General features: G+C 34.8%; 1 protein-coding gene across 2 annotated transcripts; it reads left to right on the top strand.

The window, feature by feature from the left end:
• On the top strand, positions 1–27,845 carry PDIA6 (protein disulfide isomerase family A member 6). Of its 2 annotated transcripts, none has more exons than XR_012486181.1 (13): positions 1–230; positions 7,076–7,217; positions 9,533–9,590; positions 9,966–10,092; positions 13,073–13,170; positions 14,284–14,414; positions 14,717–14,831; positions 18,718–18,858; positions 20,060–20,144; positions 20,272–20,344; positions 23,582–23,775; positions 26,375–26,496; positions 27,384–27,845. XR_012486181.1 is itself a non-coding variant. In XM_074288238.1 (13 exons), the coding sequence occupies exons 1-13, from the start codon at positions 212–214 to the stop codon at positions 27,450–27,452; spliced, it is 1,314 nt and encodes a 437-aa protein (XP_074144339.1). In that variant the 5' UTR covers positions 1–211; the 3' UTR covers positions 27,453–27,845. The 2 variants fall into 2 exon arrangements, 1 of the variants encoding a protein (XP_074144339.1); XM_074288238.1 differs by having other exon boundaries at positions 23,582–23,740; positions 26,400–26,496.
• The last annotated feature ends 97 nt before the right edge of the window (positions 27,846–27,942 follow it).

The following is a 27,942-nucleotide window of genomic DNA, read 5'->3' on the forward strand; positions in this document are numbered from 1 at the left end:
GGCCACGGCTTGGCGAGCGTTTTCTCTCCCTCCCTCTCCTGCCGCTATTGCTCTCTCGCTTCCCTCCCCGCCCCTCCTGGGTGGAGGGAGGGGTTCGCCCGGCCTGTGGGGGTACTGAGGCGAGAGAGCGGGCGGGTGGCAGAGGGAGCGGGCGAGCTGGTATTGCAGCGGCGGCTTTTATTGCAACGGTGCCCCCGGGGCGCTACTCAACATGACCGGCCTAGGATTCGGTAAGCGCAGGGCTGGCGGGCGGGCACGCGCGCGCGCGGAGACGACCGGTGGGAGAGCGATGGGGGGGGTGGGAAGGGGGAAAGCGCGTGCGGACTGCCGGCTTCATCCTCCGCCCCCCGCGGCTGCAATGGCCGCCCGCCTGGCCCGGTTCGCTTAGAGGGAGCCCAGAGGAGGGGGTGGGTTCTGGTCCGGGAATGCGCCTGGCTGACCGGCCTGACCGCCTGGACCACACCGCTGTGGGTGGGAAGGAGGGGAAGTGTAGCATGTGAGGATGAGCTGGGATGGGGGGATCCCGGAGGTGGGGCGGAAGAGGCAAGAGCTCCGGTCTCGATGGCAGTGCGGTGGGGGGCCGCTTGGGAGTTGTGTTAGGGAGTAAAAAGTGTGGGACTTTGGGACCAGTGCTCGGTGGGGGAGGGGCCTTAGTGGGCTTAACTTTGGAGGACCTGGGGGGGGGGGGGGTCAGAGAAGAACACCAGGACCGTTGTGAGGAGTTAGAACTGCTTAAGGAGGCGGCATGAAAAGTGGCGGCTCCCGCTTCGGGGCAGGGGGGTCTGCGAGCAGATGAGGGACCACATTCCGGTGGATGGGAGATGCTTTGTGTGTACGAACTGGGGTGGGATTCGCTCATGAAGAACCCTGCTCTAGGAAGTTCTTCCTGTGGGGGAGGAAATGATGGCTGCACAGGGCCTTTCCCAGGCAAAACTTTGGGCACTCTGGGAATTGAAGGGGTGGGTGTGGTGAAAGCTTAGTTACATTTCATCCACTTTTAATGTGACGGGCCCAATGCGGTTTTATCCTCAATATTCTGACCCATTTAGGGACAGGGTCAAGGAAGACTTGACAATTTTTTTTATGTGTAGGGAGAAGTGATAGGCTCACTTAGGTACGTACGGGAGGGGGATTTACGGACTTCTTGCCCTATTGGAAGAATATAATAGAATAAGAATTCGTTTGATTTACACTTAATTTTTGTGGGCACGTAAGAGGGTTGGGGGTACACCAGTTCTTCAAAGATACCTGTGTTGTGTAAAATGAAGTCTCTCTATGGAGACTCGACCTCTCCAGGCCCATTCCGCTTTGAAGTGAAGGCTGGCGGAGTTTCCCAGGAAACGTAACTTGAGGGATAGATATTCTGTCTATATTTTAATGAGGGGTGCTTTTTTTCTTTGTATCCCTAGGTTGTGTAATACATAAGAATTGATTGATAAAGTCCCTTCTAGAGATCCTAGACCAACTCCATCATTTACAGTTACCGAGACCCAGCATAGTTAAGTGACTTGCCCAGTGTCACCCCAGTGATTTATTTAGAAACTGATTCTGGATTTAAACTCAGATCCGCTGATTCTGTCTGATGCCCTTTCCATTCAACTGAAGAGGATAATTTATGTATTAATTTAATGGATTTTCTTGAGAATCTCCTAAGAAGAGGTGGATGGTTTTTAAATTCACACTTTTATTAGTCATGTGGAGTTGTCCCTTCCCTGAGGCACCATAGTGACATCCTTGAATACAGTAGGGAAATGGAAATTGCAGGTGCCAAAACGTGTGCTTACTTAGATTTTAAACATTTATATGTTGAAATATTGCTGATGGCATTCATCAGTGGACTACAGAGGTGAAAAATAAGTTTTAAAATTGTACAGGTCAATTTGGAAGTTAGCCTGTTTGGTCATTGTTGCTTTTATAGAGGTTATGTGGGATTATTTGTGATAGATCTCCCTTTATTTAAAAAAAAAAAAAAAATGCTTGTGGCCTACTCCCCTCTCTAGTTTCCAAATTCCTGGCTCCCTAATTAAAAAAGAAAAAGGCAGACCTTTGTCTTCACTATGGTTAAGCAAAAGGAATCATACAGTGGCTGTCACTTTCAGCACCACCTCTTTCTGGAAGTGGAGAACATACTAAATCATATCCTCTGGGGAGCCATAGTTAGTCCTTGCATTGATAATACTTTTATTAAAGTTTTTCAGTTCTTCACAACATTGTTGTAGTTACGTTATTCTTATGGTTCTGCACATCTGAACTCTGTTGGTTCATAATACCCAGGATGCTCTATTGAATTGCATTCATTTCTCATTTGTTCAGCCATTAATGGGACATCCTCTTAGGTTCTAGATCTTGTCCCAATTTTACCCGCACCTTCAGAATGTGAAAAATTGTTTTGTTTGGTTTGTTATTACTATTTCCTTGGTCTTTTCCTTTTCCTTTTTTTTTTTTTTTTTTTTTTTTTTTAAACTCCACTGTTTCCTTGTGTTTTTACACCAAACTGGGTTCAACCTTTCTTCACTGCTTTTTCAGGTAAGAGTGTAGTGGTTCTAATGGTTGCCTTCTCTTGCATCATTTTTATATATTCTCCAATTTTGAGAAATGACAAATCACACCTTTTCTTCCTTTCTTCACTAGTGATCCCTTTTATTCTCCATTCTTACTCCTTTAAAACCCTTACTACAGAATCAATCCACTTCCAGATAACCGCTCTTCTTATTTAACTTATTTACATTTGAAAACATTAATGCTGAAGGTGTACTTATTCCCATTTTCTCGTCCTCTCTTAATAATGTTAACATTACCATCACATTGCCTTTTCCAATAAAGTTACTTTTTGGTTTTTTCGCCCTCTTTTCCATTAAAGATCAACATTTTTTTTCCCCACTTAGAATTATACTTAGCTTCACAGGACAATTTATTCTTGATTGTAAGCTTCTATCTTTTGTTTTTGTAATACTCAAGATATAATCTTGACTGTTGCTCAGGATTTGAACTGTTTTCTGGAGTCTTGCAGTAGTTTTTCTTTTGACTCTCCTCATTTTTAATTTATGACTAACTGAAATTCAGTGATTAAACTTTTTTTATCATTGTTTTCAGAAAAATCTAATGATTCTCAAATTATTAGTTGTCTTTGATATGAAGTTTCTCACATTTAATTTTTTTCAGTCCTGATTTTGTCCTAATATTTTTGGCTGTCGTGGAGTCATTAATTTCTGTCTGTTCTAGTTTTTAGGGAATCCATTTCTTTGATAAGGTTTACGATAATAATTTCTAATCTATTTATTCTCTTTCCAGTTCTTTCCCCCCAGAACTTTTATTTTACTTTTTTCTACGTATTTACGTAGTCCTTGTAGAAGATCCATTTTTTTCCTTTGAATTTATGTTTGCCATTATTACAATTAACTCTACTATTGTACATCTTAACATGTTTCCATTTTTAGTTCCTTAACTTAGATTTTGATCCAGCATCAGATTCTGCCTCCACTTTATTTCTCCCCTTTGGGTCTTGAGAGTCATAGCATTGACTCTTTAGGATCATTAGTATTAGTAGCATTTCAGAACAAAATGCTAGAGAACTTGGGAAACTGAGCATCAGGACTGCTTTGGTTTTAACACTGCTTCAGCTTCCAGGGTCCTCATCCTGCCTGTGGGACTTTCAGGGTTAAGGGGCAATCATTGCTGCTACCTCTAGACACAGACTACTTGGCTGCCATGTTTCTGATTACAGCAGAGGGCTACCATCTTGTTTATCTTTGCTGGTCTTGGCTTTTTTGAGGTCTCCTTTCCTGTTGCCCGTGGTTCTTATGGCTAAAGTTTTGTATAGTTCTGCAGCAGAAGAAGCCATTTGCTATTTTTCTTACTGGTCTCATTATTTAGTCTGATACAAATTTCAATTTTTGTTTAAGTAGATATAGATAAGCTTCTCAGCTGCCCTCCTTTCAGACAATGTTCTTGGCTAGAATTTCTTGTGTAGTTTCTAATATTTTTCATATTACCTTTAAGTTAATGTAAACTCCATTATGTGTTAAGAATGTAGGGCATTGGGGCAGCTAGATGGTGCAGTGGAAATGGTGCTGGCCCCGGAGTCAAGATTTGAGTTCAAAAATCCTACCTCAGACACTTCCTAGCTGTATAATCCTAGAGTCAGTTTTGGCCTCAGCCAAAAAAAAAACAAAACAAACAAACAACAACAACAACAAAAAAAAAACCCAACCATGGCCAATATAGGGAACCTTGTTTGAAGGAGGAATCAGTAAAATCCCATCTAAGTATTAAAACGGCTGTTTTCCTGAAAGTATTTACAGGCTGGAATGCAAAGTATCTTCAAAAGACTATTATTCTATGCATTGTAGGTTTGTACTACTGAGGCTTAGAGCCATGAGGGGACCCTCAGGTTTCTAACACCTGCTTAAGCCTAGAGATATTCTTTGAATGGGGGGGCTATGTCACCAGGGCTTCTAATCCACAGAGTAGATGATTAAGCTTATATCTAGCTTGAAAATAGAACAGAAGTCCAAAGAGGTTTATATATAAAGCACATCTTGCTTTGACATATATTTATCTCAGGAGCTTGATATATTTCGGGGATGATTTGAGAGGAAGCAGCTCTAAGCTAATGCAGGCATTGGCTTAGTAAACATCAGGCTTCTGAAGGTTGTATGCACGGTTCTAGATGATAAATATTACATATTAGTCTTTGGGAAACAGCGTAGTTGGGTAGATCACAGTACAAGTGCTTTGAAGAGATGAAAAACAGGTTTCATGAAGAAATGTCCTTTGAGTTGAACTAAAAGAAGATATCTTTATTAAGGAAATATGAACCACATTCTATGAGCTTAATTTTTCCTTTTTCCTACCTCAAAACCTTTTCTACATCTTTACCTATTTCTATTCCTGCCTTGAAGAAAGAAGGTCCAACCCTCTCCCTCTGGACCTAGTTCCCATTTCCAAGAATTTATCCTGTGGATCATTTATCATCTTTAATTTGCCATCTCTTTTCTGCTGCCAATGTACATGTCCAGATTTACTTCATTCTTTAAAATCCTTCAGTTAACATTTCTTCAAGTTAATCCTATATATTTCCCTTTTATTACCAAAGCCATAGAATTATTAGCTCTATCTCCACTTCCTCATTTCGTCTTCAATCCCTACTAATCTGATTTCTGATTCCACCACTCTAATGAAATAATTTTTTTTAATTAATCTGATGGCCTTTAAATCCTTAATCATTCTGACCTGACCTCTCTGGAGCTTTTATATATTGTTGACTAACCCTTTTATAACATTTTTCTTTGGCTCTCTTCCTATCTGGCTATACCTCTGTGGGATCATCTCTTGCCTTCTAAAGATCAGTTTCCTCAGTCACCATCTTCTCTTCTCTCAGATAATTTTTATGACTTTCATTCAAATCTACATAACTGTTACTAATCGTTGTGTTGGATTCCAGACATAGGTCTTCAACTGATTTATCAGATATTTCTCTCTAGGTTTGTCCTATAGTTATCTCAGGTTGTCTAAAGCAGAACTCATTTTCCTTCCACCTAAACTCACCCGTTTTTCTTGAAGATACCATTATTCTTCTAGTCACCTATATTCATAGTTTTCAAGAATTATTCTTAACTCGTTCTCACAATTTGATTTCTGATTACCACATTGTCAAATAAGTCTTTTTGATTTTACCTCCACAATCTTATCTCTCAATTGCATCAGTTTCCCTTCTCTGACTCCCAGAATTCAAATTTTTATCAGAATTGGCTTCAGCTATCATACTATCCTATTTGTCTTCATGTTTGTAGTCTTCCCTCTCCAATCTGTTTTCTGCACAACTGACAATATTTCTTTCACTTCTCCTGTTCAAAATTTAACAATATTCACAGGATGAAATAGAAATGTCTCACTTTATAGTGTTTAAGGCTGATCTAATATCTGGCCCCATCCATCTTTCCAGGATTATTTTATATATATATATTATTACCCTTTACTTGCTCTGCATTCCGGTCAAAACTGGCAAATTAGTTATTATTCTAATTCTACACTCAGTCTCTTTTAGCATCTATTCATTCTCAGTTCATTCCTGTAGCTGGAATAATACATTGCTACTTCATTTCTGTTCAGAATTCTTTCTAGTCTCAACCGATGCTTCCTTCATTGAAGATTTCCTTGATTTCTCTCCTTCCCCCTCCCCCAAGTTCTTTGGTGTTTTCTTTATATTATGCATATTCGTGCAAGCATCTAGAAGACAGACTTTACGTCTTCATACTACTAATGCCTAGTATTGCATCTTAATGTTTTTGTTGAGAAAAATGGAATGAGGGCATTTTAAGCTAGGGAGTGAGTGTTATTAAAGGAGTGGAAGGAACAGGATAGATAGTCTTGTGTCAGATTTAGCCTCAGACACTTGCTTTGTCTGGGCAAATCAACCTCTGTCTGATTTTCCTCATCTGTAAAATGGGGATAATAGCAACTACCTCCCAGAGTTGTTAGGGAAAAATGATAATTTGTGAAAATACTTTGCAAACTTAAAAGCCCTTAAGAATGCTAGGTGGTGGTGTTACCATTATCTTTATTACACGTTTTCTCTTTACATTTGTACTATTCACTTGCTCATTCTGAAGGCAGGGGCTGGAAGACCTGGATTTTTAACTTGGCTTTTCCAACTATTCAGTGTCACAACCTTTCTGGCCTTTGATTTTCTCATCTTATTTGGATGATATGAGATAACATATAAAAACAAATTAAATTATTCAAAAATGACACCTTAACTTCTGAATATGTATGACATACAAGGGCTTTGAAGCTAGTTTATCATCCAAGTCTTTTTGCTATAGAGATTGTTACAAATGGTGATGTCGTGTTAGATCCCCAAAAGAGCCATTAGGAACCCATTTAAACTATAATGTAGCTATAAAGTTTATTACCATTTGCAATGTTCATGAAAATTCCTTGCAAGTGATGTTCTAGAAATAAACAAGCAGGACTTTTCTAACTATATGGAGCCACATTGGGTGGAGGGATAGGGATTGTGAGATGAGATGAGAAGACTAATCCCTCTGATGGTATGATTGTGTTTTTGTTCTAGGACTAATAAGCTGTGCCTTCTTTTTGGGTGTGAAAGGCCTATATTCCTCTGGTGATGATGTCATAGAACTTACTCCCTCCAATTTCAACCGTGAAGTTATTCAAAGTAACAGTGTGTGGCTTATAGAATTCTATGCTCCATGGTAAGTGTTGTAATCACTTTGATATCAAAGTATTGCTATAAACTTAAGAAAATTGATGTTGGTGTTATGATTGCTTACCTAAAGAGAGGCTAGTGGAAGATAATGAGGGAAATACTTAAATGGTTAAAGTTATTGGAGAAAAGGGGGTAGCTAGATGACCCAACTGATAAGAGTACCAGCTCTGAAGTCAGGAGAACCTGAGTTCAAGTTAGGCCTCAGACAATACTTACTAGCTGTGTGTGACCCTGAGCAAATGACCTAACCCCAATTGCCTTCCAAAAAAATATTGGGGAGCATTCCAGAGAAAAAGTAGTAAAAATTAATGTTTTATAGAGGAAGATAATTGTGATGGTACATACAGAACTGAGAACTTTGTTGAATAAAAATTAAATCATGCTAACTGCATTCATTATGCCCTAATGTTTATGAAAAAACAGAATTAGTAATTATTTTTAAATTTTCCTTAAGAAAATTGTTCACTAAAATATATTTTCTAGTTGCTTATTTTATTCAATATAATAAGTGGTTTGTGTAAGATGAAAGTAACTGGGACTTGAACTTTTTATTTTAGTTTAAAAATGGTGAGTTACCCAGAACAAAAAAATCTCATGAAGAGAGTCATAGAAAACATTTAATTAAAAGTTTATTCTCAGCAGCTTAGTGGATAGAGAACTAACTTCGGAGTTAGAAAGACCTGTATTAAAATTCCATTTTTTATATATGTTATGCAGCCATAAGCAAATCCTTTAACTTTGCATTATCCCCAGGTAATTTTCTAAATTGGGGGCAGTTGCTGACCTGCAATAGTGGGAATTTCCTTATCAAGGAGTGTACTGCATTAAGAAATCTTCAGTCTATATGGGGGGGAAAAAAAAAACACAACAACCTTGTCCTAACACCAATCACATAGTCTATTTAAATGTAATACTATGTTTTTTGAGGGGTGGGATGTATTTTGTAAAGGAATCTTTAAAGTAAATGTCAGTGAATTTAAAAGTAAAATAAAATTCCAAATTTTGACTATTAATCAATGGAAGCATTAAAAATTACTTTTCTAAATGAACTTGTATAATTAAAAATTTGGTAGGATGATTAATTTGTTTACTGGTTTCTGTTATTAAAATTTTTAGCTATAGATTAACTGGATAAAGCCATTTGTGCAAATGTTTTCTTATTAAATATCAGTTTAAATACTTTCATGAGAAGGGATTTTATTTAAAGAATTAAAACAACATGGTTAATAATTATTTATAATGTACATGGATTACCCACTAATACACAAATATAGAGAAGCTCTATGATTTCACTTTTAAAGGAACTGTTTGTATAGGAAATTCCTTCATGGAATTATTTATGACTGTATAAGTCTTAGGGCTGGAAGCAAATAAAAGTTAAGAGATTTACCCAGATTCACTAAGGTTAAGTTTGTGGGATGGGATTTATACAAAGGTTCTAAAGACTAAGTTTTGAACCATTTTGCCAAGCTGCTTTTATAATACTATTGTTAAAATAATTTACCATTTTGCTAACAAGCATATGTTAATAGAGATTGAATAACTATCCAATTAAAGGGCTTGCTCTTTATATAAACCACACATAAAATAACATCTTGATGTGCACAGATGACAGATAATCTAACAGCTAAAAGGTAATGTGATCCTATTTGGACAAAGGTGTTTATATGAATCACATATAATTTTGTAAAAGTCTGACTCCTATTGTGATTAAATTTGTATAGAAAAAGTACATTTGTCAGTACATAAAAGCCTCATCCCAAGATATCTTTGGATATTTGAAATTTTAGATTAGTGTTTTGCTCAGTGTCCATCAATAAAGTATTACTTTCTATGTTTTTGCAACAGTGATTGCAAATAACTAAAAGATTAAGATTGAAAAACACAGGTGATTCAGACCTTATGTTATATTTCCAGGCTGAGGTTTGATTTTTAAATTCGTAACTTCTAAAATTATTACTTATGTTACTAAGTAAATATTCCATATCATTTTTCTGTTTAAAATACTTTGACTAATGTGAACTAATTTTTTTTATTAAAGTTTAATCTCACTCCTCCCCCCTACCCAAAATCTACCACTTGTAAAACATCAGCCTGAGCTAGATGGAGTTTCAGCTCTGCTGGTCAGATTTCTAGTTCTTTGATGTTTATTCAAATCATTTAGATAGAATTTAGCATTTTTCTTATTGAAATGTTAAACAAGTTTTTTAAAATCTTTGTTTCTATGATTATAAGTAGAGATTAAACTAATCTAATTGTGTGATTTTTCTATCCTTCTACCCTGTTTCTCCCCCCATAAAGGTGTGGTCATTGCCAAAGGTTAGCACCAGAATGGAAGAAAGCAGCTACTGCATTAAAAGTAAGTTTCACCCATATAAATTTGGTTTGAATAGTACAATTTGAATTTATTGAAATCTCAAGCACATGTGGAATCCTTAGGAATTAATTTTGTTTTCCATTCTACCTTTAATTATTGTTAATTTATCCATTTTCTATTACCTTACAACCTACTTATTACTAATTCTGCATCAAAATTTTGCTTCCATTAAAACCCTAATATCACAAGTTGTTTTTAAACTTTTTTATTTAAGCAGTTCTGAAACTTATATGAAAAATATTCGGTTTTGGATAAAATAATGAAATCATGTTGCCTGATCTAGGAAACCAAGAAAAAAAAAAAAAAGCAGGTCTTTATGAAGTGAATACAAAGTAATTTTTATTTGAATTTCAACAGGATATAGTGAAAGTTGGTGCAGTTGATGCAGATAAACATCAGTCTTTAGGTGGACAATATGGAGTCCAAGGATTCCCTACTATTAAAATCTTTAGCTCCAACAAAAATAGACCAGAAGATTATCAAGGTAAGAATTTACTTTCCTACTTCTCCCTTTCTTATGGCTTTGTTGTATTTCTTTGTTTGAAATCTGAAACCAGATTTCAGATAACTAATACATCATCACAAAAAAATCCATGGCATTCAGATTCCTGAGTGCTTCCCGCTTTTTTTTACTATTTTTGTCATATTGTATGTAAGATATTTGTGTCCCTCTACTAATTTATGACAACCTTGTTCTTCCCCCTACTGGGGATAGAAGGAATAGAATATGAATAAAAAGATAGCTCATTTCAAAGATTTTTAGTTTATAGTTTAGACACCCACACAGATCTAAAATATGCATATATACATTAAGTGCCTACGTTCTGTCAGAAATACACAATTGAGAATTGAAATATTTCCTGCCTTTTAAGAACTTGTGTTCTGTTGACTAGAAACAAATGTGCACCAAACACACACAAGGTAATTGATGTGGAAAGAGAACTAATAACTTCTATAGGGATATGTAGGATCCCGGATCCCCAATCCCCTTGAAGGAGATGGTACTTTGTCTTGTCTGTTTGGGGACATGACTTTTATGGGAATTTGTTGCTTAATGGTATGTATTTGTCCTCATTTTTCTATTTATCTCCAGTGAGGTCATGGTCTCAAGGCGTGGGGAAAATTAGGAGGAAAAAATCAATGCTTGATCACTGGGAAAATAAAATGTTATAAAGTTTTTGAAACTGCCTGTTTATAGTCTTTGATTCTATTATTTAAATGCTCTTTCTCCTATCTTGTTATTATTTTTTTTCTTTTGAAAGGGCAGGGAAAAAATACATTTTTTTAGCACTTTTTACAAAAAGACAATGCAAGTAGATAGAATTATTATTTTTATTTATAATTTTTGTTTTGTCAGAACAAACTAAGCTTTAAGAATTTAGCGTCTTGAAATTTTTCTACTTTAGAAAAATTAGCTAAAAATATAAAATCACATAAAACAGGGGAAACTAATTCGTATTATTGTTGAAAAAAGCATTTGTTTTCAGAAAAGGAATTGGGAAGGGTAGGAAATATGCACAGCATTGATTGAACTAATAGTAGTTTATGAAACAAGAAAGATGTTGTAATGCTAGATTTTCTAATAACTTGATGGAGTCTTGTTAGGTTCTTACTAAGTGCTATCAATTCCCTCTTTTTTAAATATAAGGAATTTGGAATAAATATTTTGTTATGGTTCCTTCTGTGTCAAAGATTTAGTGAAACTTTTGCTTCAACCTTGTCTAATCTCATTTTTAAAAATAGCTCTTTTTGGGGATTTCAGTTGATAGTGTTTTTAAAAAGTCAATTTCTGAAAACAAGGTTTATATCAAAAATTAGGCTGCTCAGGGCCCTTTCCTGACTACAAATTGATTACCTGCCTGATCACCTGACTGGTAGATTAGCTGAGCAGAATCTCAAACATTCTCTACACTAAATATATGTGAAGATGATCTATATCCTCTTAACAGTTAAAAAAAGTATTTTTTAAGTAGCATATCCTTTTATTGTATATTAGTAATCCAGTCAGCCTTTTGAAACAAATCTATTATGCTTTTAGTACATTACTTTGAATCTTGGATTCAAAAGATTTACAATAATAGGAACTGATTACTCTTTTCTCTTAGTTGTTTAATTAGGAATATCTGGGAAAGTATGTTTTATCTGTTTTGTTCCATTATGGATTCCTGCTTTGTAGACTTCTGCACACTTTTATTTTTAGTTTTTAAAACATTAGTTTTAGCTAAAAGTTATCTTTATAATGGTCATCATTCTTACTCTTTAAGGTAAGTTCTTAAGTGAATTACAGTCTAAATGAATTAAAGTTTATTCTACAATCCATTAAGGCAAGTCTTATTTAAAAGGACATCAGTACTTTTCCATTGAATATTGCTAGAGTTTTATGTAATCATTTTCTTCTTAAAAAGTTAATATTGATGTGTATTAAAGTTCTGACAATAGAGGCAGAATGGACTGATTAAAATTTCTGTTCCACATCTTTAAAAATTGAAAAAGGAGAGAATAATGACATGGTAATCTTTAGAATTTCAGAACTGTATTGCTAGACTATAATTTTCTGTTATTAATGTTCCTCTCCTAATACATGCTGCTTCTGTAACAGTATATCAGTCTAGCAGATTAGAACTCATACCTGAATATAGTCTCTATTTTAACTATCAAAGAATTTCAGTTAAAGCTGGATTAGATCGTAAGGAATAGAGTAGGACTTTTCTTATGGCAATGCCTGTAATAGTAATCCCCTTTTAACACCTATGAAGAAGAATGGTTTATATAAAAAATATGGAGTATTCAGGGATCTACTTTTCATTGTATTGAATTCATTGTATTATTTTATAATTATTGTATAATTTTCCAATTCTTTTTCTCCTAGACTAAATTACCTATTCTTTTCTATATATTGTTTGAAAAGGGTTAAGATAGCAATCTCTAGAAGTGCTAGAGAATTTTAATACTCTATCTTATAACATTAGCAAATATTCTTTTATCATATAAGTATTTCTCATTTTTTGGATTATGTTTTGATTGACTGCATCTTAAAGTAATTATCATCTTAAATGCACATGCTTTTGCTATCACTTTTTTTTTTTTTTTTTTTTCTCCAAAACATGCTTGGACAATTCTTCAGCATTGGCCCTTGTTGTAAAACTTTGTGTTCCATTCCTCCCCCCTTCCTCCATGCCCTTCCCTAATTGGCAAGTAGCTGTCACTATTAAAACTATAGACTAAAGACTGCCTCCCCAAAAAAACAAAGCAGTGCATCATTTTAGCACTGAATAATCAGGATTTTTAATTCCTTATTGCTCATTACTTGCTATCTAATTAATTAAAGTTTTTTATTTCAACTATCTGTACTTTTTATATTCCAGAGCAAGTTAGTGACTTGCAACTAGTCAATTTTTGAGTTGTCAGGATTCCTGCTTGTTTTTATGTGACACATAAACATTAACCATTTGTTTTCCTTTTAGGTGGTAGAACTGGTGAAGCTATTGTAGATGCTGCTCTTAATTCTTTAAGACAACTGGTAAAGGAACGCCTTGGTGGAAGAAGTGGTGGATATAGTTCTGTAAGACTTTCTAGTTATTTTTGGTAACTTTTAAAAAAAGTTTTATGGATCTTGTTTCTACATCAGTCACTAAGAGATAGCTCTTCTCCTCCTTCACTAAACCAACCCTTCATTCCTTGTAAATTTTCCCATATAACAACAAACAAAAAACACTACTCGCATTGACACTCTTGCAAAAATAATTTTCTAACTCTTCTCTTGTTAATACTTTACAAATTTAGCAATACTATATGTCATATATTTAATAACATTCAGTATTCCATATCCAGTCTCCCATCCCTCCATCAGAGATGGAGTACGTTTCCTTATCTCTGAGTCCAAGATCAGTCAAAATAAGTGTTCAAAACTTTTAATTTCATTTGTTTGTTTCATACACATTTTTGTGATCATTGTTAACTTTTTTCCCCGTCATTTCATTTTGCATCACTTCATCCAGGTCCTTTTTTTTTTTTTTTTTAAATTCCTTATTGCTCATTACTTGCTATCTAATTAATTAAAGTTTTTTATTTCAATATATATACATATACATGGATATTTTCAACATTCACCCTTACAAAATCTTGTGTTCTAAATTTCTTCCCATCTCCTCCCCTACAAGATAAGTAATCCAATATGTTAAACATGTTTAGTTCTTCTATACATATTTCCCCAAATATCATGCTGCACAAGAAAAATCAGATCAAAAAGGGGAAAAAATGAGAGAAAGTAAACAAAATGCAAGCAAATGCAAAAAAAGTGAAAATACTATGTTGTGATATATACTCAGTTCCCTCTCTTCCATCACAAACCATTGAAACTGACACAGTGCCTATTTCTTTCTTTTTTAAAATTTATTTATTTTTATTATAGCTTTTTATTTACAAAACATATGCATGGGTAATTTTTCAGCATTGACCCTTGCAAAACATATTTCCATATTTATCATGCTACGTAATAAAAATAAGATGAGAAAGCAACAAAAAAGATGAAGATATTATATTGTAAACTATATTCAGTTTCCATAGTCCTCTTAATAGATGCAGATGGTTCTCTTCATCCCAAGTCTATTGGAATTCATTACCCCAAATCTTATTCCCAAGCTTTAACTAAGGTTTGCATGTATTTTAATTACAGGGTCGAAGTGAAGGTTCAGGAAAGAAGGATGTGATTGAACTCACAGATGACACTTTTGATAAAAATGTGCTTGACAGTGATGATGTTTGGTTGGTAGAATTTTATGCCCCTTGGTGTGGACACTGCAAAAAGTAAGTTAGATGATTGTTTTTCAATCTTTTTTTTTTTGTTTGTTTCATAACTATAGTGGTAGATGATTCAGTCTATTGTCAGACTTTCAAATATTTAGCCAGCAAAATGGATCTGAGGTATATAGGGAATGGCATGGCATATGTTTATGGAATATGGAGCTTGAAAAAAAATACATTTAATGAGTTTTTTATTTTGTGTGTGTGTGTGTGTTTAAAAAAAAAAGAGAGAGAGAATATAAAAGGAAATATTATTGCTAATCATTGAAGATGAGGTGTAATCTAAAGATATTTTATTTTTATAGCTTAGAGCCAGAATGGGCAGCTGCAGCCACAGAAGTAAAAGAACAGACAAAAGGAAAAGTGAAGCTAGCTGCTGTAGATGCTACAGTAAATCAGGCATTGACTAGCCGATATGGGGTAAGTATATTTTAAATCATTAAATATTAAGAGTTAGAAAAGACCTTAAAAATCATCTAGTTCAAATCTTTAAAGAGTAAAGGAATTGAAGCCCAGATGCATGGTGTCCCCAGCTAATAAGAGCTGAGATTTGAAATCCAAGTGTTGTAACTTTTAATTCTAGTTACTTTCATTTGGTTTTCTTCTAGTGTCACTTTTTATGTAGCGTATTTGCAGAAAATATTTTCAAAGGTAATTTTTGTTTGTTTTTAAGTAAATCTTCACCGATAACTTTAGTTTTTACATCACTATTTTGCTACTACTGTACTAGAATATTGGGCCTTTCAGCAAGTTGGGTGAAGGCCCCATGTTTAATTTGTGGAAAGATGTGTACAAGAGTTGAATGAGTTGGTTAATCTGTATTATTGGAAGGGATATTCATGTCAATAAATCACAAAGTCACTGATTATATTGGAATATTTATTCCTATAAATACTCCTTTCCTGCAGACTGGGAGATTTTTGTTTCCAATATTCTCACCTGTTATGTTGCTTTTGTACCAGTAATTGGTCCCAGGGGAACCCATCTTTAGTCTATAGCACTTGAAGTTCAGGGCCCCATCAACTTCCTTGTGCCTTATCTCCACACACAGAATTAGTGAATTTCAGAATGGGAGGGGGATTTATAAGAATCCCTTCTACAGCATCCCCAACAAGTCATCTAGCCTTTGCTTGAGTAAAGAGGAACCTGATTGTGACATGAAGAATTTTTTTAATTTTTAAATTTTTCGGCTTATGTTGTCCAGAATTGAATTCAGCATTCTGTATGTGATTTGACTGGGATAGAGTCTGATAAAAGATTTTTGCCTTCTTCCTGGGAGCCATGCTTCATTAGTTTTGTTTGACCAACAAAACCTTATTAAGCTTGTCCAACAAACTGCAAGTGTTTTTCTGGCACAATGCATAAAGTGTTGGGTCTGGAATCAAGAAGATCTCTCACGTCATCCTTTAGCTGCGTGATCCTGGGCAAATAACTTCTGCTTTCCTCAGTTTTCCTAAATTGCAAAATGACAATAATATAAAAGCATCTCACAGGGCTGTGAGAATCAAATAAGATGGTATCTGTAAAATGCTTAGCACAGTGCCTGGTACATAGTATGCATTTAATAAATGCTTTCTTCTTTCCTTACAGCTAACTAATAAAAATTTATATACCACAGGACCAATCAAGCACAAATCCCTGGGGCACTCCACTGATGACTCAGTCCAACTTAATATTGAACCATTATCATTACTCTAGATAGTCACCAGATTCCCATTGAATCTAACCATTTCATCGTGTACATTAAGAAAAATGGAGGGAGCTTAGTGGGAGGGTGGGAAGAGAAGCAGAGCACGTGGGCAACGAAATGGTGCAGTCAGTAGCAGCCCTGGAGTCAGGAGAATATGTAATTGGTCCTACCTCTATGATCCTGAGCAAGTCACTTAACCCCAATTTTCTTTTTCCCCTCTCCCCCAAAAAGATGATTCAGACAGATCGAGTGACTTTTGACCAAAATCACAATATATAATTTTTCTCTATCACCCCAAAAATCAAAGTGAGTATATATTATAAACATTATTCCCAGAGTTTACAAAAGATATGCTTTTTTCTTACAGAATATTAACTGAAAATTTGTTCCTATCTCCTTTCCTTTCCTTTCCCCTATTTCTCTCTATCAAGTAGCCAATCGTTCCTTTTAATTGACTTTTTCCTGCTCTACCCCTAGCTAAATTAGTTCTGGAAACAAGTTTATCTAGTTAAGAATTTGAGGGGGAGATATCAGGGCATAGGAGGGAGGAGAAAGAGATTGGAACCAGTTTTCAGTTAATATTCTGTAAGAAAAAGTTATCTTTTGTGTACTCCAGGAATAATGTTTATGGGGTAACATCACTTTGAGCTTGAATTTGTTAGCATTTTTCTTTTAAATCTTGGTATTTAGGAAGTTAAGCACCTGTTAAATGATCTCTCCTTCCATTCTGTTTTCCAGGACAGTTTCCATAGATGTCATTATTAACCTTTCCCCCCCCCCCAATATTAATTTTGTCTTAATTATTTCATACTCTCATGGAATCATTGACTTCTATATCATCTCTTTAGTTTTCAGAGAATCTTTTACTTAGGTCAGACTTAATCATGTTCTTTTCTAAACTATGTTCTTTCCAAGGACTTTCCTTTCTTTCTTCTCATCTTTTGCTTCATTTCATGTAGTCCTTGTAGAAATTTCTTTGAGTCTTAGCTTAAGTTATTCCTTCTTTTGCAAAACTCTCCAGATTTGTCTTTTTGTTATTATTGTTGTTGTTGTTGTTTTCTCTCTGATACCTCAGGTATCTTCAGAGTGCTGAGAAATTGGACTTTAGTACCCCATATCAGTCATTACCTTCTCCTGTCTGAGACCCATCTTGGGCCAAACTGAGGTTTTTCTGTTAGCCTGGAAACTTTCTCAAAAGAGCCTTCAGCATTGGCTGTCTTCAGACACTATACACTAATCCTTATCTGATATTATTAGCAAGGGCTTCTTTCCTTGGCTGATTTTTTTTTTTTTTTTTTTTTTTTTTTAATGCATATAATGTGCAGTTGTGGAATTGAAGACATTACTGCCATTTCTCAGTGGCTTTCTTGACCATTATTCACTTTTATGTGGACATCTAGATTTTGCTGGATTTAAGTATCTAGGGGGTAGGCAATATAATTTGCCTCCTTAAAACAATCATCTCTCCCAGAAGTTCAACACTTCTCTCTTTCTTCCCTGTTCTCTGCAATGAGCAGTTTTAGGAAGTGACCCAGTACTTTCCATATCTGTAGCCACTGGGATTTCTTAGAAAATACATGAATTACCAAAGGAAACAGAAAAATCTGGAGCTAGGTTTTAATGATCTTTACTAATTAATGTGTAGTGCTAGAGTAAATCACTGTTCTTTAGCTAAAAGTGAGAAGCTCAAAGATAGATGAAACTTACTGAGGATAAGAATAGAATCAAATATTTATCTAAATGAAAATATTTGGGGAAATTTGGGCTGTGTGATAATGGTTAATCAGTATTCCTATTTTTTCTGATTGCAATATATTATATTGAAATGTCAAGCAGCCTTAGGACCATTATTACTTTTCAACTCATCTATATACAGTTTGATGGGAAGATTGATGAAACAGTAGGTGCTTCAGCAAAATTAACTGGCAGCATAGAAGTCCTGAAACTCACAAAAAAATCAGGTCAGGTTTTGGATAATAGAAAGCATATAGTAAGTAATACATATATGTACAGAAGATAAAGTACTTTGAATTACATCTGGTACAAATATTTTAAGATTTGTTTATGTCTGACTTTAATTGAAGAAGTGAAATTCTCATGGAAAGTGCTATTTTCCTTATTAAGATCCAAATACCCAAGTAGGTTTTAATTAACATTAAGATTTGGGGAAAATATTGGTGAGTGTGATCATCTTTGATTTCTTCTTAGAAATTAATGTGTATTTTGTTGTCCTACTTTACCACTCTCCCATTTCCCAACTTCTGTATGTGAGTGTGCAGATGCTTCAAATCAGTAGCTGTATTTTAAGGATCTTTTAGTTTTAATAACATGTTGCACATTTAATTGACTTATTCAGTTATTGAAAATTCCAAAGGAAAAAAGGCTTGGGTTGAGCCTAAAGGGAAGTCAGACTGAAGAAAACAACAAAATTAAGCTGAATCAAGCAGTATGAGACTTGTAATACATTGGTATTTTTGATATTTAGATATAGATAGAAAGTAAAGGCAAAATGTGTTTGTTTTCTTTTAGCAAGTTACACAGCAGTTTTTGAAATGGTGAAAAGAATTCTTCTGTCTTACTCTGATTAAAAAATAAATGTTCTACATTTTATTATAGATTGGAGGATTTCCCACAATCAAGATTTTCCAGAAAGGAGAACCACCTATGGATTACAATGGTGGGAGGACAAGATCTGACATAGTTTCCCGAGCTCTAGATTTATTTTCTGATAATGCCCCACCACCTGAACTCCTTGAGGTATATCACTTTTTTTTTTAAACTTTTATTTCAGTTTATTAATACAGAATATTTCATACTAACTTTACTATTTCTATTGAAGTTGTCACTATATTCTCTCATTGTGCAAGTAACCAATCTCCTCAATTTGGCACTTTCCTTTCCCTATTTTCAGTTATTTGACAAATCTTGTTGATGCTATATATATTATATCTCTCTGCCTCTTAAGTCACATCTGCTAGCCAAGGTCAGGTCCACATGACATTTTTTTTCTGAGCTGTTGGGAGTAGCCTCCCAATTGATCTCCAAATCTTCAGTGATTATGCCACTCTCATGTTCAAAAAGCTTTATTGGCTCCCAAGGTGGTTTTTCCAAAATGATTTTTTTTATTACTTCTTCTAAGGCATAATTATGTTCTAACCAAACTAGTCTACTTGCTGCTTGCCATCCATGACATTTATTTCTCCTGGGCTGGTACAGATTGTGCCTTTATACCTAGAACACTCTCTGCCAACTCTGTCTCATGGAATCCTAAGTTTCCTTCAAATTACAAAGTATCACCCTCCTACATGAAACTTTTTTTGATTTATTTCAGTTGTTACTGCTTCCTCATACCCTTTGAAATTACTTCATCATTGACTGAATTTTATATTTCTCTATGTCCATAGAATATCTTATTAAAGGCAAAGACTATTGTGTTTTTCACTTAGCATAGTGCCTGACTCTCAGATATTTGCCTAGCAAATTGAGATGTTGAAGGAAGTTAGCATACAAAGTACTTTTAATACCAAAATGGAAAAAAAATTAATTTCCAAATTGGTATGTAGAGATTTTGAAACTGAAGTAAATGCTCTTGGGTTGTTTCCCTTTTTATTCTAAACTGGTCTTTTTGACAAACAGCAGTATTTGACTGCTTTTAAGTACACAGTTTTCTTGAGTACTTCATTTTATTTTTTTGCACTAAAATAATTGATGAGCAAGAATGTATCTAAAGATCTTAAATGTACTTTATTGGGTTTTGTATGAGCATCTTTGTTAGATACATTCCTTAAAGTGATATTTGGCAAAAGAATTTAACAATCTAATGGCATAAATGATGGATTTCCTTTTTTTGAATGATTTTATGAAATTCAGAACACTGAATTTTTATTTTAATTTTCTTGGCTGTTTATATTGCAGTTCCCTAATTCTTAACTGCTGGCTTCCATATTATTATTCACAGATTATTGATGAAGCAGTAGCAAAGAAAACATGTGAAGATCACCAACTCTGTGTAGTTGCTGTGTTGCCTCATATTCTTGATACTGGTAAGAGAAAAAGAAACCCATTCTCCATCAGTTTTTCTTCTAATACTAAATTAATCTTATAAATAGCTCTTAAAAGAGGGAGAATAATTGTTCCCTCTATAATTAAAATTTTATCTATCTAAAACAGGTGCAGCAGGCAGAAATTCTTACTTAGAAGTTCTACTAAAATTGGCAGAGAAATACAAAAAGAAATTGTGGGGGTAAGTTATTGATCAATCTTCACATTTCAGAAAGAATAGGACTAATGAACTTAGTTTTCTCATTAATTATCCAAAATAGTTAAGAACTTGTTATTGCTTCTCTTAGTGTTACATATCTTTCTTTAAAAAGTGCATATTTTATTAGGATACATTAGAACCTTTACAATTAAATACAGGAGTGAATCAAGGATGCCTCCTCTCTCCACTACTAAATGATTAATAGCTTCATCAGAGGTGCAGGGTACAGAATAAATCTTCAAAAAGTAAATAAATAAAAGTGCACATTCCCATTAAATGCTCTTAGGAATATACAGATGAAAAAGCCAGTGATGTCCAGTGGCCTTCGGGTAATGTGGTTTTTAAGTTATGAATAGATTAACACAAAACATACGGTAGTTGTGAGATTGTCCTCAATTCCTAATTCTAAGGAGGTAGTAGTGGTGTTGGTTGGCAATAGAGTGTTGAGTAAGAGATAGAAAACAATATGCCCATTAAGTAGAAGAGTTAAATGTTGAGGGGGGTTAATTGGGCTTAAGGAAGAATCTCTTGCCTGAATGATAAATTGTTTTGTTTTAAATTTATTTTAATTTTAGTTTTTATTTACCAGATGTATGCATGGGTAATTTGACAGCATTGACAATTGCCAAATCTTTTGTTCCAATTTTTCCTCTCCTTCCCTCTCTCCCCCCCAGATGGCAGGTTGACCAATACATGTTAAATATGTTAAAGTATAAATTAAATACAATATATGTATACATGTCCAAACAGTTGTTTTGCAGTACAAAAAAAAATAGGACTTTGAGATGGTGTACAATTAGCCTGTGAAGGAAATAAAAAATGTGGACAAAAATAGAGGGATTGGGAATTCTATGTAGTGGTTCATAGTCATCTCCCAGAGTTCTTTCGCTGGATGTAGCTGGTTCAGTTCATTACTGCTCTATTGGAACTGATTTGGTTCATCTCATTGTTGAAGAGAATTGATCGTCATATAGTATTATTGTTGAAGTATATAATGATCTCTTGGTCCTGCTCATTTCACTCAGCATCAGTTCATATAAGTCTCTCCAGGCCTTTCTGAAATCATTCTCTTGGTCATTTCTTACAGAACAATAATACTGAATGACAAATTGTTAAAGAAGATCATAGATCTTACATTCTATAGATATTCGTGAGCTAGCAAGCTTTATGGATTAAAATCTTGTCTTGTTGCTACTTTGATCTCTAGAAAGAGGCAAAATTTCATAGTGAAGAAAGTTCTAAGTTTAAAGTCATTAAAAGATGAGGATTAAGGCCTAGTCCTGACCTTTAATAGGTTTGTTACTAACAGCAAATTAATTAGATATTTTTAGCTTCAAGTTTTCATTAATAAAATGAGTTTAGGAATATGAAAATTGCTTATTTCTCATTAAGACTGAAGAATTTTTGTGATTCAAAAGAATCCATTTTCCATTATACAGAAATAGCTCATCTTTAAGTTCTACAAAGTATATTTCTTTTAACCCTGTACCTTATGAGGTAATAAATAGTAACATCATTTGTGTATAGATGCAATCCTCTATCTTTTCATTTTCCTGGTTATTCTCCTTGGGAAAACTATCTATAATAAATATCTTTCTTCTCACTCTAACATTCTTCATTCACTGCCAGTTTTGTCATTCAACTGAAAATTGCTTTCCAAAGTTAGCAAATGATCTCTCTTAATTGCCAGATCTAAGGTCCTTTGCTCATTCTTCATTCTTGACTTCTCTGCAGCCTTTGATATTGTGATTCAGCTTCTTCATAATATATTCTGTAAAGTTCTCATGATGCTTCTAGGTCCTAGTTCTCTTAACCTCTTCAATTGTTCCTTTTCAGTCTCTTTTCCTGTATATTCATCAAAATCACATCTAACTTGTATCTCGCAAGGCTCTGTCTTGATCTCTTCTTCCTCTGTATTTTTTTACTTGGTGATCTCAGCTCCCATGGATTCAATTGTCATTTTTGTGCTGATGATTTTCAGATGAATTTCTCTAATTCTAACCCCTCTCCTAATCTGTGGTCTCATTTCCAACTACCTAATAGAAATCTAGTTGTCTTATTGATGTCTTAAATGTTTTATCAGCATCTTTAATTGAACTCATTATCTTTTCTCATTCCCATTGCTAATTTCCCTTTATCATTAAGGGCACACCACCATTTTCCCAGGCTCCCAAACTAAATGACATCCTCAACTTGCCCCCATAATCAATCATTTGCTGAATTTCTCACTTCAACCTTCATAACATCTTTATATATTATAAATGAGCAAATTCATCTAAAATCATACAGATAATACAAAGCATAACTCTGGATTTGAATTTTCTTAGTCTAAAGTTCACATTTTGATAGTGGTTTTTTTATATATACATATTTTCCCCCCTAAGGCAAAGAAAATGGGAATACTGATTCTTAAGGTAGTTGAAAAAAATACTGTCCACCAAAAGAAAATTGAAATTATAAGGACACTTTGCAACCCATTGAAAATACTTTTGTTATGGGAGCTCTTGGGCCTTTCCTTCTCCTCCCCAAAACCTATTCACTTTCCCTACAGTTAGTCCCCTTTCACCTTATCCCTGTATTGCACTCATTTTTGACCCTTAGCTATTCAGTTGAACTTTTTATACTAATTTTAATCCTTAGCGCCATTGCCTTCTTACTACTTATCCCTTTCCACCCTCCACCCTGCATTAATCACCTCTTGCCTATACGATTTCAATAATCTCCTAACTTGTGTCCATTCTCTTTCCAAAACACTTACTAAAGCTGCCAAATTGTCATGCTTAATATGTGCCATGTTACTAAATGAAATAGCATTTAAAGCCCTGCACAGTCTGTCTTTAGCATTTATTAGTGTATGCTATATATTATTCCTGTTCAAACACTATACTTCAGAAAACTGTCCCACTTGCTGTTCCCCATAAATGACATTCTGTCTTACATCTCTGGTTTGCCACAATCCAGCCTACATGCCTCTGCCTCTGGGGAATCCCTTCTTTGCTTCAAGGCTCAGTTCAAGTGATACTTCCTTCAAGAGATCTTTTCTCATTTTCTCAGTTTTGGATACATCCTATATTTATCTTTGCATATACCATATTTTATCTCTTCTTTTGTATGTGAAAATATTTTGTGAATGGAGAAATAACCAGTCTTATTCTTAATTTGTGACCAGTTGTTAATATAAAGAATGCCCTAAGAAATTATAAAAATATTCTTTTCTAGATGGCTGTGGACAGAAGCTGGAGCTCAGCATGAGCTTGAGACTGCACTGGGAATTGGAGGTTTTGGGTACCCTGCAATGGCAGCTGTCAACACACGGAAAATGAAATTTGCTCTTTTGAAAGGGTCTTTCAGTGAGCAGGGAATCAATGAATTTCTCAGGTAAGATGGGGAATAAAGGATAGGGAGAAGTACCTGTGTAGGAGGTTTGGGAGTTAATAGATCTAAATTCAAATCCAATCTCATGTACTTAATAGCTGTGTGAACTTGGGCCTATTTGCCTGAGTTTCCTCCACTATAAAAGGGATATCGTAGTGTCTACCTTGATGTTAGGCTCATGAAAGATATTTCTTAAGTTGCTTATTAGTACAGTGTCTGGCCACATTATTAATTACACTAATAATAGTGGTTTGTGCTTCATATTAAATCTCTTCATTGTCAAGAGTTCCCAGCCTTTTTGTTTCTACCTTAGCAACAGGCTTTGTTTTTATTTTATTTTTGTTTGTTTGTTTTATTAAAGATGTTTTTCACCATAAACAAAGTTATTAGGAACCAGAAACCTAGAAGAGCTAGAGCTGGCTAGTCAAGATTCTTCTGTACTTGACTTTGGACTCCAATTATTTGAATGTGGGTGTGTCTAACCAGGGAATTCATAGTACTTCAAATAGCATAATGAAGCCACTCTAGTAGTTTAAAAGTTTGCTAATTTTTCCGTTCTTGTTCCTCTGCTCATAACCATGCCTTCCCTACTATACTGCAGTTTGGCCTTATCCCTCATTTTAAGAAAAATACCCATGTCCTAACTCAACAGTCAACAGGGAAGTAGCTTTCCATAAAATTCTGCCTCTGCTTCTCAGTTATACCTTCTCCCTAACTCATTCCTCTTTCTAAAGAAAATCAAAGCACCTAGCGAGACAGCTTTAGTAATAGTCATAAGAAATCAAAAGCAAGATCTTAGCGAGTTCTGCTTAAACCAAGAGTGAATAATTGAATTCATTCCACATCTGAGTGTATTAATAGAGTAATGTGGAGTGTTTTCAGACAAGCATATAAAAAATGAATATTCAAAGATAAATTAAAATTTAAATTGAATATAGAAATAGACATGGAAATTTTATTTAGTTTTCATTCAGTAATCAAGATAAACCATGTAGCATACTAGGACAGATAGCTGGCATTGAGACAATCCTACCTCCAATATGTACCTTCTAATACATGTCATTCTGAGCAAATCATTAATGTCAACCTGGAACACCTCATCTGGGTGCTCTTTGCACTGAAAAAAATCACAGATCTAGTTCTATCCCATCACTTAGTTAAATAGTGCATCACAAAAGAGCTTTCTTTTCAATGGTATATCCCTGGGAACCTTTTTACTGTTCAGAAAATTGCTTGGAAAACATAAACATGTTTTTATTTCTCTCTTTTAAAATGTACTTTACATTTCTGTTTATTTCTCTTCCTCCCCCCCCCCCCCCCCCCGCTGGGGTTAAGTGACTTGGCCAGGGTCACACAGCTAGGAAGTATTAAGTGTCTGACACCAGATTTGAACTCGGGTCCTCCTGAATTCAGGGCTGGTGCTCTATCCACTGCCCCACCTTGCTGCCCCCTACATTTCTGTTTCTAACATTTCAGATTTATAACTTAGTTCCTATGGGACTAAAATGCCATAAATAATCTAGTTTTTGTTTGCAGAAAAACCAAGTTCACAGAGTATAAAACAAAGCTACTTTAGTGCATATGGAAGAAACATCAACTTCTTGATTTTTGAGTTATTTTAGGTAATCTCTAAAATCCCTTTAAAAGCATCCAATAACATTTTTTTAGTTCCCTCAGATTTGCCTAATAAGAATAAGAGATTGATGTCTGATTTCATTAGCATGTAGGAGACAGCAATATATAGAAATTGGCTTGTGAAATTTGAATGTAAAGTTTTGTGCTTTTTGTAGGGAAGTTAGGTGTTGACTAGTTAGAAGCCTCTAGTAGCATAAAATTTGACCTTGGTGGGGGGGGCGGCGGGGGAAGATATATCCACAAACCTCTTCAGAGTCTCTGGGACATCCCAAAAACTCTTCTAGAAGTCCTTGTAGTTAAAACCAAACCTAGAGATCCTAAAACCAAAAAGATTGGTAATAGCTTTGTAATAATAAGCTCATCTAAGAAAGAAACATTTTAAAGAGCCCTGTAAGAGGTAGGTCCCAATCCCATTATCTCTTATCAGATAAATTACTGAGAAATAAACTTTTTGTCAGATATTGGGTTATTGCTGTGGCCTATGACCTAGATCCTTGGGGGCCTTGTAGCATATTTCTGCCTTATGTGCCAGGGGAAAAACCTGTAATCTTCTGACCTCTTGTCTCAACCCCCTTAATCATCTGGGCTGAGGGCTCCAGAAGCGACTGTTGCCATTGCTAATTCATTGGCTCCCAAAGCCTACTCCTGGGTTTGCTAGGCCAGGTATGTGCTGGTGCAGCTTAGGCCAGACTGCTGCAATTCTGGAGCAACAGACCTTGCCTGCTGACCTTCTAAGCTAGAAAATTGCTTCAACCTATCCTTGTGGGTTCTGCCATTCCAAAATATTTTGAGACCATTATTTTAAAGGTATATTTGCAGGTAAATTAAAATAATGAAAAGATCAAATATCTGGAGTTATGCTATTTTAAATGATAAAAAGAAATGGGACGTTTTTGTATTTGTTACTGATTTATAATTATCTTTAATGTAATCAGGGAAATTGACTTGAATGTTGAAGTCACATTTTGCTTAACTCACCAAATATGTATTTTAATCAAATAGTTTTCCTTTTACTTTTGTTTTTCAGGGAGCTTTCTGTTGGTCGGGGCTCCACAGCACCAGTAGGTGGTGGTATTTTCCCTAAAATAAACACAGTAGCCCCTTGGGATGGCAAAGATGGTGAGGTAAGTATTTATATAATGCCTACTCTATACTAGGCACTATGTATGCTAAGCATTTTACAAATATCTCATTTGATCCAACAATTCTGCAAAGTAGTAGTAGTTACTAGACATTTCATAATTGAAGAAGCTGTTTTCTTAAAATTCACATTATTTTAACATGTTTAAAAAAGGGGGGAGAAAAGGAGGGGGAAATTTGGAACACAAAGTTTTACAAGGGTCGGTTATCTATGCATATTTTGAAGATAAAAGCTTTGATAAAAAATTATATGCTATTTGAATTTTTATTATTAGCTCCATCACTCAACATTTATCCCCTCCAGAATCTTGATTTATTTTATTTTTTTGATGAGGACCCAATTTCAGATTCTCCGACCTCTCCTATTGACATTTTTTTTATGGGCAAGTTTAGTACTTCAGTTTTCTCGTCACTAAACTGAGAATAAACCATCTAACTGTTGGTTTTTCCAGTTGAGATTTTATAAACTATGAACAGGGAATAATATTATGGCTTTGGCCATTGCCTCATCTTTTAATTAACAAATAGTTATTTTTGAGTTGTGTGTATAAATATGTTATTACTCCAAGACTGAAGCAGAAATATATCAAGAAACTCCATGATAATAGTTCAATTCTTTTAAGTCTTATTTTGTTGGTCTTTTTGTAATATTTAATTTACTGCTCTATTTAGTCACTTATGAGGATTAAAAGGAGATAGCTTAAGGGATGAGATAAAAGGATCAGAAAATATGGGGTGTAATATAGGTTAAATACTTATAATCTGAAATAAGGAAATGCATTTAGATTCTCTTTAAACATCCCACATTGCTTAGATTTGATTCTAAAGTATTAATTTGCCATTCAGTAAGATCCCATTTATTATTTCACAGCTTCCCATTGAAGATGATATTGATCTCAGTGATGTAGAACTTGACGACTTGGGAAAAGATGAGTTGTGAGATATGACATATACTTCTTGGGAGCGGATTTTTCCAACAGTGGTGGAACATCCTTTGCAATCAAATGGATATACCAGTGGCCTTCTTAAAAAACTGAAGCAGCATTGTTTGGTCATTTGAAACACTGTAACAGTGAACTGTTTGCTTCTCAAGAAAAACATTGAAAAATTCTATGAATTGTTGTTAACCAGTGAATTTGATTGTATTCTGTCAAATAATATTTTGAAGATAATTGATTTTTTTTTGGTTGTTAAAACTTTTTCCATCCCAAGTGTGCTGTTTGTAGGTTCTTTAAGGCTGTTACTTTACTAAGTTTTTACTGTGATTTTTTTTTCCCTTCATTTGAACACAATGCTTTGTTCCAGTTAAAGAATAAAAACAAAGTATTTTTGACAGTGCCTATCATGTATGAAAACAAATCCACGTCACAAGTTTAATTCAGGGTTTGAAGGTTGTGTCCAATAATTCCTCACGGAATAATGTCCTTTGG

This window comes from Sminthopsis crassicaudata, chromosome 2 (assembly GCF_048593235.1).
Source record: "Sminthopsis crassicaudata isolate SCR6 chromosome 2, ASM4859323v1, whole genome shotgun sequence".
In the NCBI taxonomy this organism is placed as follows: domain Eukaryota; kingdom Metazoa; phylum Chordata; class Mammalia; order Dasyuromorphia; family Dasyuridae; genus Sminthopsis; species Sminthopsis crassicaudata.